General features: G+C 44.3%; 1 protein-coding gene across 1 annotated transcript in view; it reads left to right on the forward strand.

Annotated features, from left to right (window-relative positions):
* ASB7 (ankyrin repeat and SOCS box containing 7) overlaps window positions 1-17,925 on the forward strand; it is a 45,404-nt gene that overhangs the window by 4,971 nt on the left and 22,508 nt on the right. Inside the window, exon 3 of the mRNA XM_029575059.1 lies at window positions 11,137-11,391. Within this exon, the coding sequence (XP_029430919.1) occupies window positions 11,181-11,391 (211 nt within the window). The 5' untranslated portion in view covers window positions 11,137-11,180. The remainder of the gene's footprint in view (window positions 1-11,136; window positions 11,392-17,925) is intronic.

A 17,925-nucleotide genomic window follows, 5' to 3' on the forward strand; every position in this document is an offset into this window, starting at 1 on the left:
TCTCAACACTCATTAAGTACAGCTGCTTTGGATTTCTGCACCTCAAATACATCACTCTGCCCTTCTTGACATCGAATCCCAGCTGTCAAATCTTCAGCCACTCCTCAAACTTTCTTCGATCACTTCTCCTTCTCTCTACTTCTTCAGGGTTGTCCACTCTATTGCAGATCTTAGTGTCATCCACACAAAGACAGACTTTTCTTTCTAACCCCTCTGCAATATTGCTTACAAAGATATTGACGAGAGTTAGCCCCAGAACTGTTCCCTGAGGCACTCCACTAATCGCCTTTCTCTCCTCAGAGTGTTTTCTTTTACCACTGCCTGCTGCTTTCTGTCCGTCAACCAGTTTCTAGTCCATCCCACAATCTTGGGACCCACTCCTAAGCAAGAGAGGATCAAAAGCTTTTGTGAGAATCCAAGTAAACTACATAAAGTACTCACCCTTGATAATTCTCTAGTCACCCAATCAGATTGGCCGCCTTCTGGTAACCCCATGTTGTTTTGGATCTTGCAGCCCACTGGATTGTATCCTTTCCTTCAGCAGAGTCTCCATTAATTTTCACACCCTGACGAGGTGGGGCTAACCAGCCTGTAGTTTCCAGCCTCCTCTCTGCTGCTACTTTTGTGAAGCGGGATCACAACTACACTTCTCAAATCTTGCGGTACTACTGGATCCTTCAGCAGACCTGCCAGCTCCTCTCTGAGCTCCTTTAGCATCCCAAGAGACAGGTGTGCATAGCAGTTACCATGTTTATCTGGGGTATGGAGAAGGGCAGGAAGAGGAGGCTGTGACTGGAGTGGTGGTTGTCAGTCCTGCCAGCAGGGATTTGCTCTTAATGTGCAGAACATTATGTATGGACTTTGAGCATTAATACCATTTATTATGTACATAGCACCTGGCTTCTCCTTTTGGCTAAGATTCAAGTGGGACATTCCACATCAAGTGGACCAGTTTTTAAAATCGTCCCCACTCGACCATCTCCGATTTTGCTGAAAATTTATAAGGATGTACATGTATGTTTGAAACGAGGTTCTGTAAAGTTTTAGCTCCAGATCTTAAATACCTGTGTCACTGTTGCCCTTTCACTGGAGGTCCCACCAAGCCCGCGGCTTCAGCTACGAGGATTTTGCAAACTTTGGCACATAGCCATTATAGAAATATAGTGGCTATGATGCTGAAATTGGACATACTAGCTCAACTTTTGCTGGTGAACACGAAAAAATTAGTACCAGCAATCACAAAACATGTCGGTCTTAATTTAGTGTCAAAGTGGCTTAAAAATCACGCGACATGACATTTAAGCCATACTTTGACCAAGTATAACTCAAAACCAAACACCACTAGTAACTGGTGCTTTACCCTGTATACCAAACAGCTACATGACTTTGCATTGCTGCAATATCACGGTCAAAGCATATGTATTTGTGGAGATATTCACACCCACATATGATGAAAAACGTTTAATGATCAAATCTGACCTATTTTCAAGGTCAAATATCTCAAAAAGGGTACCCCTCAAATCTATTTATTTTGATATCAGTGGAAAGAGCAAATTTTTCTCTACAAGGATCATCATTTTCTTTTTTGGAGTCTCTCAGTTTAAGAAAAGAAAAATGCCACTGAACATGGCGTTTTTTAATCATATGCAATGAATGGTAACTGCACTATTTAAACCCTTGCGTTGGTCCATGGTGGTTATACCACTACCAATTCCCTAAGAATTGGTATTATAATCCTATTAAGAATTGTAATAATGCCAAGTCTTTTGAGAATTGGCAGCCCCATCGCCTAGGGGCCACGCCCGATAGCCGTGCAAGGCCAGCCACGGGCGGTCTCTTTATCGCAGGTTCCGAAGCCTGAGGGTGGGTGTCTTAGCCTAGGATCCCAAGCCTAATATTGGGTATCTTTTGTTGGTTCACAAGCCATAAAGTTCAGTCTAAGTGGTCTGGAATTCTTCAGAAATTAATTTCCAAATTCCTGTCAGGAACGTGGTTAGAGAGCTCCTTTCACCGCCTGGCAACTGCTGCGCGGAAAAAAGAAAACTGAAGGGAGACCCCTGCTGGCTGCAGGGTCAGTGCCTTGCTGGGCATGCCCAGTAGGGGCCAGTCAAAGTTCTGTTAAACTTTGACAGAAGTTTTCCGTGGTGGGCTCCATCCTCGATGTCACCCATTTGTGAGGACAACCATCCTGCTTGTCCTGTGAGAAACCCAATATTAGGCTTGGGATCCTAGGCTAAGACACCCACCCTCAGGCTTCGGAACCTGCGATAAAGAGACCGCCCGTGGCTGGCCTTGCACGGCTATCGGGCGTGGCCCCTAGGCGATGGGGCTGCCAATTCTCAAAAGACTTGGCATTATTACAATTCTTAATAGGATTATAATACCAATTCTTAGGGAATTGGTAGTGGTATAACCACCATGGACCAACGCAAGGGTTTAAATAGTGCAGTTACCATTCATTGCATATGATTAAAAAACGCCATGTTCAGTGGCATTTTTCTTTTCTTAAACTGAGAGACTCCAAAAAAGAAAATGATGATCCTTGTAGAGAATACTTTGCTCTTTCCACTGATATCAAAATAAATAGATTTGAGGGGTACCCTTTTTGGGATAATTGATCTTAAAAATAGGTCAGATTTGATCATTAAACGTTTTTCATCATATGTGGGTGTGAATATCTCCACAAATACATATGCTTTGACCCTGATATTGCAGCAATGCAAAGTCATGTAGCTGTTTGGTATACAGGGTAAAGCACCAGTTACTAGTGGTGTTTGGTTTTGAGTTATACTTGGTCAAAGTATGGCTTAAATGTCATGTCGCGTGATTTTTAAGCCACTTTGACACTAAATTAAGACCGACATGTTGTTTTGTGATTGCTGGTACTAATTTTTTCGTGTTCACCAGCAAAAGTTGAGCTAGTATGTCCAATTTCAGCATCATAGCCACTATATTTCTATAATGGCTATGTGCCAAAGTTTGCAAAATCCTCGTAGCTGAAGCCGCGGGCTTGGTGGGACCTCCAGTGAAAGGGCAACAGTGCCCCAAGTATTTGATATCTGGCCCTAAAACTTTACAGAACCTAGTTTCAAACATACATGTACATCCTTATAAATTTTCAGCAAAATCAGAGATGGTCGAGTGGGGACCACTGGTCCACTTGACATGGAATGACCCAAGTGCAAGTTCAAAACTGTGAGCCAAGGACAGACTCTTCGCAGCCTTTAGTCTAGAATTGCGAATCTTTACAATAAAGGAGAGTTAAACCATGCCCCGTGATCGCATGGGACCCAAAACTGGGAGTATTAAACCTCCCATTCCAAACTGCACATGCTGCCATCTTATCCATGCAGTGTTACCATTGCACGGGTCCAAGGGCAGTGCCACCCATGGTGGAGGGAAGGGGACAGACTCCAAGGCCTTTTGGCTCAGATCAGATCGAAGGCTTGAGTCGAGGATGGTCCCTTTGTGGCTGAGGCTCTGTACAATAACATAGGGCGGAAGGAGGGGATATTAATGCCCTGCCAACTGACCTTCTTGCTGGGACACAGAAATGTTACGATGATGGTTGAAGCTGAGTATTAAGCCCTCTATTAAAAAAACAAAACAAAAGCAAAACTGTATAAACCGCTGGGGCTGCAAGAATGCAGCAGGGAGCAAAGATGTCTTCCTGGAATTTGTCCTCCTCATGCACAAAGCTTACTGTGACATGAGGGGACCAAAGGGGAACCTGCATTTGGGACCCGGGAGTTCTTCTACCCTTGGTGGACCTCAGGATTCTGTTCAAGATCAGGATCTGTTGGCAAAAAGGTGCAGTATAGAATTAGGAGGAGCTTCCCCTGGACAGTTCCCGTATTCCCGGGGTCCACGGTGGCCCCTAGGACAAGCTGAGAGAATCTCAGGACTCAATAGCAGAGTCAGAAGAAGATGAGGTGGACTCGGAAGCGGGGGGAGATGCGGCCTTAAGGCTGTTTAGGAAAGAGAAACTTGGAGCCCTTATCTCTAAGGTTATACAGTCCATGCAACTGTCAGGAAAAGGTACAACAAGGGGATCCTATTCTATCAGGGATTATAAAGCCCCACAGAGCCTTTCCTTGCATACAGTCATACAGAAAATGATCATGGCAGAATGGGATGTGCCAGATACATTGCTAAGCTCCAGGAAGACGGTTGTACCCGATTCAGTAGATGCTCTAGTAGGCACAATTTCCAGAAGAACCATTATTCTGGTGGAAGGAGGCTTGGCCCTAAAGGACACACAGGTCTGTAAGATTGAATCAGAATTGAAGAGGTCCTTTGTGATAGCCAGCTTGTCCCTACAGGTAGGGGTGTGTGTGTGTGTGGCGGTATATGGCTAGAGCACTGATAAGGTGGGACCAGCAAGGACAAGTGAATGTTGAAGCATGGGATTCTTTGGGCAGAAAGGCCTCCAGATTTGAGTTAGGCAAGGCCTTTCTTGCAGATACTCTCTAGGATATAATCAGGACTTCGGCCAAACAATTGTCTATATCAGTGATGCTTAGATTTGTTATGGCTGAGGCACTGGGCCTCAGACTCAGCATCCAAATCTCGCCTGAGCAGATTACCCTTTAAGGGTCATTTGCTGTTCAAGGAAGAGTTGGAAAAGTTAATGAGGGACTTGGGAGAGTCTGAGTCACAGAAGACAGGTTCAGGAGTACACCAGAAATTTCTGTAACCAGACCAAGGATCTGAGGCAGTTTAGGCCTAGTAGACCAAATATCCAGGTAGGAGTGCCATTTTGAGGGAGATAGAGAGGCAGCCGAGAAAGGAGCTCTTGAAGCATCTTGGAATCCACAAGTTTGAAATGAGCACATCCACTCTAGGTGGCTAGTTAATACAATTTTATGAGGTGAAGGTCTGAATTACCTAGGACAAATGGGTCCTCAAGATAATCCAAGAAGGATTTGCTCTCAGATTGGCTGCCCTGATCCCAGAGTCCTCTGTCCTGGCCCCATGCAGCTGTAGTACCAAGAGGGCTGCCGATGTAATAACAGTGGATCGTCTGATTCAGTTGGAGGCAGTAGTCTTAGTTCCTGAAGCAGAGACAGGGCATTGCGTGTTCCACATTTCTAAATGAAAACACTAAAATCAGTGATAAAGGCAGGGAAGATGGGAGAATTCCTCACCTTTCTAGATCTAGCAGAGGCGGATCTATGTATCCCAATCAGGGAAGATCATCAGAAGTTCTTGAGATTCACAGTGTTAGGGAATTACTATCAATTCCAGGCCATGCTTTTTGAGCTGGCTACAACACCACAGACACTTACCAAGATGTAATGATTGTGGTGGCAGCCTTACTGCACAGAGAAGGGATCCTGGTCCACTTTTATCTGGAGGATTGACTAATCTGAGCCAAATCAGTGCAGCAAAGCAGGTGGTCTACAAGAGTACAACAGCTACTAGAAGCCTTAGGCTGGATGGCAAACAGATCCAAGAGTTAGACGCATCCTCACAATCTCTGGTCTATCTGGGAGCCTGGTTTGATACAAGTCTAGGAAGGGACTATGGCACTAGAGAGAATCACCAGGTTGCAGATGGCACAATTGCTAGTGGTCAGCTCACTCAGAGACAGGGCTTATCTTCGAGTGCTAGGGTCAATAGCAGTGGCCATAGACTTAGTACCCTGGGCCAGGGCCCATATATATTCTTTACAAGGCGTGCTTCTGTCCCGGTGGTCCCCCCCAAACAGGACTATGAGAAAAGGCTTCCCTTACTGAAAGAGACCAGGTACAGCCTACAGTGGTGGCTGAACAAACCCATTCTGAACAAGGGGATAGACCTGGTTGCCCTGAATTGGATCACAGTTATGGCAGATGCCAGCCTAATGAGAAGAGTCTAAAAATCCAAATGATCAGACTGGCTCTAAGCTGATTTCTAGAGTTAAAGGGAAGGGCCGTGAGATTGTTAGGCTACAGCTGTGGCGTTGTCCATGTGAACAGACAGGGGCACCAGAAGTCCTCAAAAAGCAAGGGAGACAAAATATATGATGACTTGAGCAGAAGCAAATCTCATAGGTCTATCATCAGTGCACATAGCACGGAAAGACAAATGTCAAGCAGAATTCCTGAGCCAGTACACCCTAGATACAGGACAGTAGGAACTAGCGGAGGCACGTTCCTGTTTGATCCTCTCCAGAGACGCTACCACACCCGGAGAAGCAATGGAACCTGCAGTCTCCTTCCTCACTGATGCTACCGCTGACCTCGTGCGCAGATCATCCAGGGGTGTCGCCGCTGCAGTGGCGGCCAGAAGACAATTATGGCTCCGAAACTGGTCGGCTGACATGACTTCCAAGGTGAATCTCACAAATGCCTTTTAAAGGATCTCTCCTGTTCGGAAGCGAACTGGAGAAGTTAGACAACAAATGGGGCGAATCCCCAGGACCCCGATTACCTGAGGACAGGAGCAAAAGAACATATCGGCGCTCCTCCCCCCGAAGAGCCAAGGGTAGAGGATTGCAGCATTTTTAAACCTTACAGGAACACACAGTCCCAAGCATCTCGTACTTCAGGAAAGTTTCAGTCCTTTCAGAACAAGGACATTAAGAAAGGGTCAAGCTCAGGGGCAGGCTCCGGCCATGCCCCACAATGAGAAGACGCAGACCCATCCACAGGAAGAAGACATAGGGGGCAGACTTACCCTCTTCTACCAAAGATGGGTCGAAGTACCATCAGACAAGTGGGTCCTAACTATCATTCGAGAGGGGTATGCCCTGGAATTCCAAAGCATCCCCCCAGACAAATTTATGGGATCACCGTGCCACTCCCACTCCAAGAGACTGGCAGTAGAAACCACACTAGCAAGACTACTCAGCCTGAAGGCAATAACTCCGGTGCCTACGTCTCAACAAAATACTGGTCACTATTCCATCTATTTTATCGTTCCCAAGAAAGAAGGAACATTCCGGCCCATCCTGGACCTCAAGGCCGTCAACCGTTACCTGAAGTGTAGACAGAGATGCACGGAGTGTAGGGTTTCCATGTGGTGATAATGGCAGTACAACTGGGAGAATCCTTAACCTCCCTGGACTTATCCAAAGCCTACCTTCGCATCCGGGTCCATCAGGACCACCAGCGTGTCCTGCGCTTTGTGATACTGGGCAATCATTACCAATTTTGAGCGCTACCCTTTGGACTAGCTACCGTTCCCAGAACCTTCACCAAAATTATGGTGGTAGTAGCAGCAGCACTGAGAAAAGAAGGAGTCCTGATTGAGAAATTGAAGAGTAGTAAATCAGCGTTACGTTATTCATATATGTATATTAACTGTGTACATGTTTGCTGTGATATTGATATAAAAAACTTTTTTTTTAAGTTCTGAAGAGAGTCCCCTGACAAAAAAAAAAAAAGTCTCTTACTCAGTTGATGCCTGTGTCCAACTGAAAAAGCAGTAAGATGCCTCAATGCCGTCGCCTACAAGCTCACCCAGCTATTGATCGTATTTACATGCATACAGTGACGGGTCGTCACACGGAGTGCAATGAAAAATCTTACTCAGAAACTCTTTCAGCCATTGATCAATAACTAAACTCAAACAAAAAAAAGATATTTGATGTTGTCAGAGCTGCTAAAAGGCCCTTCTCATACCATGGAAAGCCAAAAACGTCACGCGTGGAATAAAACGTGAAGCCCAATTTATCACCTTCTATTCCATCAGACCCGATGAAAGCGCCAGTATAAAATTATAGCTGCTTTAAATGAACTGATAAAACCCATCACTATTAAAATGCATTATGAGGATTTTGCACTACTAAGCTTTCACCATTGCTGTTCCATTCCTCTGATGCTCTTATACAAGAAAACTTTTAGAAAGCGATTTTGACAATGTTTCTTTTCATTCAAGCCTTAACTTTTATGATCAATTGCTTTAAAATTGATTTAGTAGCTTAAGCTCTGGATACCTTTCAACATGAGGGCATTTGTCCAAAGTTGGTGAATTTTCTTAGTTAAGGATATCACTATCCCTTCTGTTAGTTGTATCTATGGTGTTCTTTAGACATCTGGAAGCAGCATTTATCAGTAGGGAGTTTTCAGTTGTCACAATTTTAATGTTGAAAAAAAAAATTGTACGATGTACAGTCAAAATGCAACAAATTCAGATATTGCAGCATAACCATTACAGACTTAAAAATCAAAAGGGGCAGCTGGATCCCTTATCTAGCTGCTTCTTTAATGGCTCAGTAGAAGAAGGTACATTCCCCACTCAGTTTAAGAAAGCAGTAATTTTTCCTATCATAAAAAAAAAAGGCTTCTTGGGACTCAGTTTCCTGGACTATCTCCCATCTCATTTTTATGGGGAAATGTAATTGAGCAAGTAGTAGAAAGGCAGTTATCTGAATTCCTAGAGGCTTCCGCCAAAAGTATAATACGGAGCCTGCCCTGTTGCAAAGGCTAATGAGCTTAGAAGTAATTTGGACCTTGGAAAAGAATGTATTCTGATTTCATTAGGTCTGTTGGCAGCCTTTCATACCATAGATCATGAACTGAAGTTAATGAGTCTAGAGGATATTGGAATCAAGTTTTAAGAGTTTGCCTGGGTCTTCTCCTCCCTACACTGAACCCAACGGCTTTATTGTTCAATATTTTCTGGCAAGATAATATGATGACAGGTGCCACAATTACATATAAAACAGAAATTGTATTATTGAATTGTTAGTTAAACAATAAATCATATACACAAAATACAAAAAATCCCCCATCAACCCCTTTGGGTTGGTTTTGCTGTTTTTAAGGGGAGGGTCTATAGGGATTATTGTGATAGTGCCTGCATAGGTGGGGGATTTTTTTGTATTTTGTGTTTATGATTTAGTGTTAGTTTTGATTAATAATTTAATAATAACATGTATCTGTTTTTATGTGTAATTGTGGCACCTGTCATTGTATTATCTTATTGAATAATATTGGTGCTAATTTTTGTTACCTTCAATATTTATTTATCTGGCTCATCTTGTCACATTGATTGAATCATGGGGTCTTTCGTATATTACATATGCAGAAGACATACACATTTACTGTCCATTAGGCACGAGTCGTCTGGAATTTGAAGTGCAAGTGCATCTCTGTCTACAGAACATTGAGCATTGTCTGTCCCACAACAAATTAATATTGAATCATAATATGAAGACAGAACTTTTATGTTTAAAATATCCACATTGGCAATTGGATAGCCATCGGCTCCTGTTCCAGTTCTGCAAGCACTGGAGTATGGTTTGATTCTGCATTAACAATGGGCAAGTGTATTAGCACAACAGTGGGAATCAGTTTTTATACGCTATCTTCATCCTTATTTAGACAAAGATGACCTCTCTACTTTTGTGTAGTTGCTTGTTGCAAAGCGCATAGATTACTGCAACTCTCCTTTGACTGGCCTCCCAAAGTAAGAAATTCACTGGTTCCGGGTGATTACCAGTTTGAGGACACGCAGCCTGCCCTCAGAGGCCCAGGTACTTCATAGGCTTGATTTCAAGGTGCATTCTCCGTGATTGTGAGATACTGTGGAGCCCAGCTGTCATCTCCGGTTATCAAAGTAAGAAATTCACTGGTTCCGGGTGATTACCAGTTTGAGGACACGCAGCCTGCCCTCAGAGGCCCAGGTACTTCATAGGCTTGATTTCAAGGTCCATTCTCCGTGATTGTGAGATACTGTGGAGCCCAGCTGTCAGCTCCGGTTATCAAAGTAAGAAATTCACTGGTTCCGGGTGATTACCAGTTTGAGGACACGCAGCCTGCCCTCAGAGGCCCAGGTACTTCATAGGCTTGATTTCAAGGTGCATTCTCCGTGATTGGGCTCCACGGTATCTCACAGCTGTCGGCTCCGGTTATCGACCAAATCGGATCCTCTGCTCTTCACAGCTACTGATGGTTCTAAAGCTTAGACAAGAGGAAATGAAGCAGACAGCCTTTCCGTGTGCAGGACCTTCTTTATGGCTTAGTCTGCCTCTTCCTAAAGGCCTTTGTATAATGTTTCATGTGTGGCTTATGATGTTGGTGTACTGTTTGTATATATAGTCGAACTGTAGCCCAGTGGGAAGAAGTGGCTTATACAGTTTGAAAGGAAATAAAATAAACATCTTAGAGCTTTTTGTGAGGCGATTAATTGAAATGAATTAAAAAGCCTCAGCCTGGTTGCAACATAGCTAGCCCAGATGTTGAAAGGCTGTCCTGCTATAGATGAGGGTGCCGTTTCTCCTGCGGACGAGAAAACAGTAAAGTGATTTGGGGTTCTCTTTCTGCCACGGTGCTGCTTAGACCTTGTCAGTGAGCCTGGCACTTGCTCTTCCCCCACAGGTATATTTTTGTACAGGGGGAGCACTGCAATCTAGTGACATTTTGGGCTGACGGAATGGCTTCCCTCACTTCAGTTAATGCCAGTAAATGTGAAATCTCATTGAGACCACTGATGACCAAAGAACAATAAGGAAAATCCAGGCCGAACTACCCACATGAGGGGAAAAAAAACCCCCCACTGGAAGCTAGTGCTCAGTATAACTCAAGGAGAGGCGATGTGGCAATTATTGAACCATAGGTATGTTCCCAGAAGGTGTTTAGACTTTATAAAAATATTTTTAAGTTAATTTCTTTTAGGGATTATTTTACATTTTAAAGAGGCTTTGCTGCACCTGTCTTTCAGTTTTGATGTTTTAGCATATTTTTGAACTGTTAAAGAAACCTGAGAGATCTATGATTACAAAATGTCTGGTGTTTATCCAACTAATGCCTACTTATATGAAATTCCCTTAAAAATGTACCATTTAAAATAAGCCCAAAAATCTTTAAGAATAATCTTTCTTTTGCTATTTGGGACCACTTTCTGGGTTCCAGGCCGTGTTGCACGTGGATGCACAATCTGTGGGCAGACATCTTCAACATGTTTTTTGGGAGCGGGTGGTGGCAGGGAGGGTCTGAAAGGCATATCAGAAGATACCATTGACCTCCATTGGACCAGAGGACCTTTTTTGCAGTACAGAGCAAAGCCTACCCTTCTAAAGCCATTCTCTCCTCTGTAAGCAAATGGCCGCCCACTTAAGGTATTCTCGTTAAATAGAGTGAATTGCCTTAGTGATGCTCTGTCTGCAGTTTCTGTCCTGTTTGATGCTTGTGCTCTCTCTCTTTAAAGGCCTCCCCTCATGAACCCCTGGTGAGGAAGCAGAAGCTGCGAGGATGCTCCACCACCACTGTCGCAGGAACCCTGAGCTGCAGGAGGAGCTGCAGATTCAGGCAGCCGTGGCGGCGGGGGACGTGCACACCGTGCGCAAGATGCTGGAGCAGGGCTACTCCCCCAACGGCCGGGATGCCAACGGCTGGACCCTTCTCCACTTCTCTGCTGCCAGAGGCAAGGAGCGATGTGTCCGAGTGTTCCTGGAACATGGCGGTGAGTTCTGCAGGGCTCCTGACCAGATTTCCTATTTCAGAAGGGAGCTGTCTGGCTAGGTCTGGAAATAGGCTTTGGCTTTGGGTACTGAACGGAAGCCAGCAGAGGGTGTGCTGGAGGGCATTTGTTTCTGCCTAATTCTGAGTGGACTCTGTCCCTCTGTTGTTTATTCTGCTGTCAGAATGTTTTATTTAAAACACTAATAGCAGCCCATTGCACAAAGTATAATTTGGCTTCATTACTACCCGTATTGATCATATCCAAGGTGGGTTTGCACTGGGATAGCTTTTTTTTTTTGTCCAGTTTTATTTTTGGGGGGGGAAGGGGTTGTTTTTATTTATTTAGTTGGGTTTTTTTGTTTTGTGTTTGGGGTTTTTTTTTTTAGGGGTGGGGATTAAACTAAAAGATATGTGGCAGAGCTGGGATTAGAACTGAGGCCCAGGGAGAGCCGCCTCAGTGGGAGTGCTGTGCATTTCCATGTGAAGGAAGCTGGGCTCCCTACACTGACTGTGACTGGGGATGCAAAAGAAATCGTGTTCAGTCTCTGGGGTGATAGGGTGCCATAGTCATTGTGCAATGGGGACTCCTGGTGGCCAGATTCAGGGCTCATGATTGTAGGTTCTGGAAGGAGCCCTGGTATCTCATGGTCTCCATCTGAGGACGGATGATGCAATAGGGGATCATCCCTGAGTAATTGTGAGTGGAGCTGATGGGGCCAAATCACAGCCCTGGTTTCAATTGAGCTGAAAGGCCCCAGGAGCAGGGAGGATATTGGCAGTTCAGAAAATGAAACTGTGACCTAGGGACAGAATGACTTGCCCAGAGTCATGCACAGTCATTGACAGAGCTGGGATTAGAACTGAGGCTTGGGGAGATAATGATTTATTCAGGGTCACACAGAGTTGGTGGCAAAGTTGCTTTTGGATGTAATGTCCTAGGACTTCTCCTGAATCCTCCATTGTAACCATGTGGCTGCTGCTTCGCCTGTCACACCTGCTGGGGTTGGAGTGCAAGCTTTTAAAAAATTATTTTGGGGGGAGGAAGTGACGTCACCGATGGTGGCAGCAGCCTAATTGCGAAGCTCCTCATTCTCCAAGCTTTATCTGTATCCCCTCTTTTTGGCTACCTATGCGGTATAAGAAGTGGCTATGGCTGCGAAGCGAAAATCGGTTTTTTGTTTTTTTTTTTGTTTTGTTTTTTTGCCATTTCTCTTATTGAAAAAAAACGAGGCACCGGATGAAGAGGATGGTGACGCGGATAGACCTGGAGAAGTCGAACTAGGCCTAGATTCCACCGATACGACATCCTCAGCTGCCGCAGAGCTACCAACTAGAGAGGAATTTAGAGATTGGTTTTGCGAGCTGTGAAAAGATTTAAAAAAAAACAAAACAGCGAGAGCAGCTGCAAAGCATGGCAGAAATGAGAGGAAATGTCCTCTTTATGCCACTGCGTAGACGAGCTTGACACGCGGCTGGACTGTCAGGAAGAGATGAACAAGAATTTGCAAGACGTATGTGCTTCTTTGCAAGATGACAACAGCTCCTCAATGGAAAAACTTGCGGACCTGGAAAACAGGACTCGTAGAAATAACCTACGATTCCGAGGTGTCGAGGAAACATCGGAGAATGTGCTGAGACCGTGAGGAGACTGTATCATTTTATTCTTAATGCCCACAACAGCGATGCTGCGAGCGATACACCTGAAATTAAAAATTGATAGAGCACACCGGTCGCTTGGGCTGATTTAACAGCAACAGCCCGAGAGATGTGGTCGCCTGCTTTCAAAGCTACGCCATAAAAGAAAAAATTGCCACCGCAGCCAGACAAGAACCGGTGTATGGGTCTGGGCAAACCAAGAAATCTCCGTCTACGCAGACCTCTCCAGAGCGAGACTGCAGAGTCATCTAGAACTTAAGGAAATTACTGCATATCTTCGTAAGGAAAATAGAAAATACCATTGGTTACACCCTTTTGGTCTCCTTCTAAAAAATGATTTTAGGAGAATTTCTCCCTGCTTCCACCTCAGTCTGCACCAGATCCCGTAATGTGCTATATAAACCCTGTTTTTAGTCCCAATGACTCTCTATTTTCAACTGATAGAGGACGAGCAGTCTTGTTTTGGTCTACAAGAACTATTTTTGGGAACATCTCACAAAAATACTGCAGGAACAAATGTTGTTTCGCCACTGGGTTTATTTATTTTCCCTTGTCTAGCAAGTAAAATGAAACAGCAAAGGTGGTAAAATTCTCCATTTCTCAGAATAGAAACAGAGCTGACTTGCGCGTTGGTGCCTCCTGGTCGGGGTAAACCAGGGTTATATAATGTGCTGGTCTCCTGGTCGGTATGCAGCGGCATTACTCTAGGCCACTGTTCCTCGAGCTGGTCCTAGAAGTACCCAGTAGCAGGTCTGAATTTCAGGACATCCACAGCTGCATGCTAGCTATGCTGTCCCAAGGAGGTAGTGTCCCCTGCTGATGCATTCGGCTGCTTTAGTGCTGATTGCAAATGGACGGAGCATGCAGGTTCAAAAGCCTCCCTCCCAAAACCGGTTCACATCTATTTTTTTTTTTTTTTTTGTGTTAAATTTTTATTTAAACAAAGGCAGAATATACAGGCAAGGCCTGTTTGTCATACACAGGTCTCCAGCAGTTGCAAACAAAGTGCAACCCCAAAATATTGTCCCCCTCTGGTTACATAGAATGATAGCATTTCCAGTAAGGATCCCAAATCTTCTTAGATAACATTTATGCTGAAAGATGAAGAGTTGTTAACTCTTCAATTAAAGTAACTGAATGGATCTGAGCCCGCCAGTGTTCCAAAGTAGGCACAGATTTCCATTTCAATACGGCTGAGAGTGAAAGTGCCTGCGGTGGGGGGAACGTACATGTGGGGATTTAATTTTAAAATCCGCGTGCATACTTTTGCACCTGCTTCAAATCAGGTGCAGTGTACACAGCACTGGCTTTCCCCACTGGCCTGAGTTTGTTTGGTTTTTTTGTAATTAAAGTTTTTTATTAGTCAAAACAGGTCAGACAGTGAACCATACATGTTATAAATACTGATGCAACAGAATAAGTCTAATAAAATGTCAAAGTAACATAACAGCCATCCTGGCTGGGATAACAGACCATCCATGCAGCAGCAGAATCGAAAGCTATTTAATGATTCACTCTCCTAAGGTTTCCCAAACCCTCCCCCTCCCCCCTGCCTCCCATACTTACATCAAATATTGGTTTACAAACAGTCATTACTGGAGAGAAAAATAAGAGCCTTGGACCAGACCTGTTAAATGTAAAACGCTCCGGCGTAAGTTCCTGTTCACTGTACACCGACGTGATATCTTTGATGAGTGGCGGTATATAAAAATTTATAAATAAATAAATAATAATAAATATTCTTAACCCTCTGGAAGAGTGAGACATCTGGAATTTTATTTTATTTATTTATTTAAGGTTTTTATATACCGGCAATCATGAGAACATATCTTGCTGGTTTACATGAAACGGGAGTGCATTAAATACATCAACTAGGAACTGTTGTGACCGAAGGAATAGTTACAAATAACGAGGGTAGAAGAACTTGGAGAAGGAGGAAGAGATAGGAAAGAATAAACGGTTAACGGTATACAGATAAATTAAATTAACTGCTATGTACAAATGGCATGATTAATGGCTGAATATGAGGAATCCTTGGTTTGTGTCTTTGGCTTGTGTCATTGTGATGTGTCTGGGAAAGCTTGCTTGAATAACCAATTGTTAGTTAAGGCTGCTGGTCCTGCGAGGACTTCCATAGCTGATAAGCTTGCCATCTCTTTTCAAATTTAAGGAGACCTTTGTGTTTTAGGCTGTGATTTTAGATAATAAATATATTTTATCCACCTTTTGTTGGTACCCCTGAAGACTTCCACATTTTTGCTATTTCACATCAGCTGGCTGTCAGAATATAATGAGCTAATCAGTTATGGTCAGCCGTGATCCCTGGAATTTTAATACCCAGGAACGCCTGGGCTGGCGTGGGTACGGCCATGCCCGGTATCATTTCCCCCATCCATTGGAACACCCCCTGCCACATCTCCTGAACAATTGGGCAATCCCACCACATATGGAAAAAAGTACCCGCGGCCGCCCAAGCCTGCCAAGATTTATCTGAGACCTGTGGCATGACTTTGTGTAATTTAAGAGGGTATAGATACCATCGGTGTAAGAGTTTTCTAGGAGGGAGGTGGCAATGTACCCTCTTCCCATGTTCTGAAAGATGTTCTGCCATTCCCGGGTGACCATTCTAGCTGGATATCCCTCTCCCAGGCCTTCTGAAAGGCTGGTGTGGGTTTGTCACGTGGTGCTAATAACTGGTACCTTTTTGGAGCTATTTGCTTTTCTGCAAACCTTTTCAAATTCAGATATGCCTAAATTGAGATGCATATCAATCATGCTGGCTCGTGCAAAATGGGCTAATTGCACATAAGGGTAAGCTGCTGACTCGGGCATTGCAAACTCTTGTAAGCCTAAAAAAGAACGCATTTTCCGTTGTCCCCAGACATTCTCCCAGGCCCAAATCCCCTGCCGCCGCCACATTCTCAAAGCCAGGTCTAAACGCTTTATTTACATACAGACTGGTGCTAGCATGATATTCCTTCCGTCCCATACTGATGCCACAAATCCTAGAGAAATGAGGGTAGACAGGGGAAGCTTGGTTCCCAGCTCAACAAGCCAGGTCCCTCTGGGCTGCCACAGAAGACTACGAAGTTGAGCGTGCCCAAGCATTTCCTGAGTAATTTGCACCCATTGCTTGGGCTGCCGTGCATTGTGCCAGTCTTCCAGCCTCTTAAACTGGGCAGCCCAGTAGTATCTGGAACATTAAGTCTCCCCTGAGGTTTAGGTTGGAAAAGAACCCGCCAAGCCACCCTTGGTCTCCGCTCTGCCCAAATTAAGGCCATGCATGTCCTCTGCCACAGCATTAATTGTGGTGCGGGGATCTTAATAGGTAGTGTCTGAAATAGGTATAGAAGTTTTGGTAGGATTATCATTTTGAAGACAGCCATTCGACCCATCCAAGAAATGTGGTACCGGCTCCATTCCTCCATGTCTTTTTAGTTAATTTGTTCCACAAGGGAGTATAGTTTATGGAGAGCAAGTCCTGGGTGGCACTGCGTGGTACTCCTGAGTACTTTATCTGTGCTTTTGCCCACTTAAATTTAAACATCCCCTGTAAATGAGTGGCCTCTCAGGGTAGGATAGTAATATTAAGTATCTCTGATTTCTCCCAAGTAACTCTAAACCCCCGATACTCTACTAAAGGCCTTCATTTCGCTAGTCGGATGTGTAAGGGAGGATTCAGGTTTAGTAAAATATCATCTGCATATAGGGAGAGTTTGGTGGAGATCCTTCCTACGGTCAACCCTGTGATGTCAGCATTGCGTCTAACGCTAATCGCAAAGGGTTCGAGGAAGAGGGCGAACAGCAACTGTGATAAGGGGCAACCCTGCCTAGTCCCCCTGCCCACCGTAAAGTAGGTGAAAAGCCACCATTAATCTGAAGGCACGCCTTAGGTGCACTCTTTAACTGACGTAGCCATTGGAGATAAGGGGCCCCAAATCCCATTCTTTCCATAGTATGAAAAAGGTAAGGCCAGTGCACGATATTGAATGCCTTTTCGGCATCGATAGATAGTGCTATAGTAGGTATATTTGTGTTTTTTCGCATACCAGATATTATCAAGGATTTTGTGGACATTATCGGCCGTTGTTCTCCCAGGGATGAACCAACTGAGCTATAAAACAATTCAAACGATTTGCGAGAATTTTTGCCAATAGTTTAACATCGATATTCAGAAGAGAGATGGGCCGGTAAGATCTGCAAAGTGCCGGATCACTACCTGGTTTCACTAAAATGGTGATCCCCGCCGAATTAGCCTGTGGCAACAGGCTGGTCCCTGTTCTCAAAGAATTAAAGAATTTCAAGAGTACCGGTGCCAGCACTATTGAGAAATGTTTGTAAAACTAGGTATGTAGCAATCGAGGCCCGGTGATTTACCAGGTTTTAGTGTCTTATTGGCTTCGTGGCCTGAGTTTTTAAAAGGAAACTGTCCAGGGAGTTTCCTTTGGAAATTAGATTGCAGGTCTGCAGGTACCGGTGCTGATTTTCTGCCAGGTCTCATGGAGTTACCAACCTGGCACTTTTTTGAACTTCCTTCCTTTTCCCCATTGTAGCTGGAGTAGGAGGTGAAGAAGGGCAATTTTTAAATAGCTTGGGCAATTGCCCTCCCTAGGTATTCAGTTTTGGTCAGTAAACGTTTTTTTAATATTAAGTTTTACACTCTATGAATGATTCTGGAATACATATAATTTCTTTTGTTATATCATGCAAAAATTAAAGAGAAGTGCACGGGGGGTCCGCAAAATGTTTTGAGGCTGAAAGGTTGGGAACCCTTGTTTTAGAGAAATGTCCAGTCGAGACTCCTGCTGCAAGCTGAGCCCAGTAGCCTTTTACTGATTTGCCAGCAGGTGGCGCCAGAGCTTTGGCTCCTTGTGTATTC

This window comes from Rhinatrema bivittatum, chromosome 13, assembly GCF_901001135.1.
Source record: "Rhinatrema bivittatum chromosome 13, aRhiBiv1.1, whole genome shotgun sequence".
NCBI classification, from domain to species: domain Eukaryota; kingdom Metazoa; phylum Chordata; class Amphibia; order Gymnophiona; family Rhinatrematidae; genus Rhinatrema; species Rhinatrema bivittatum.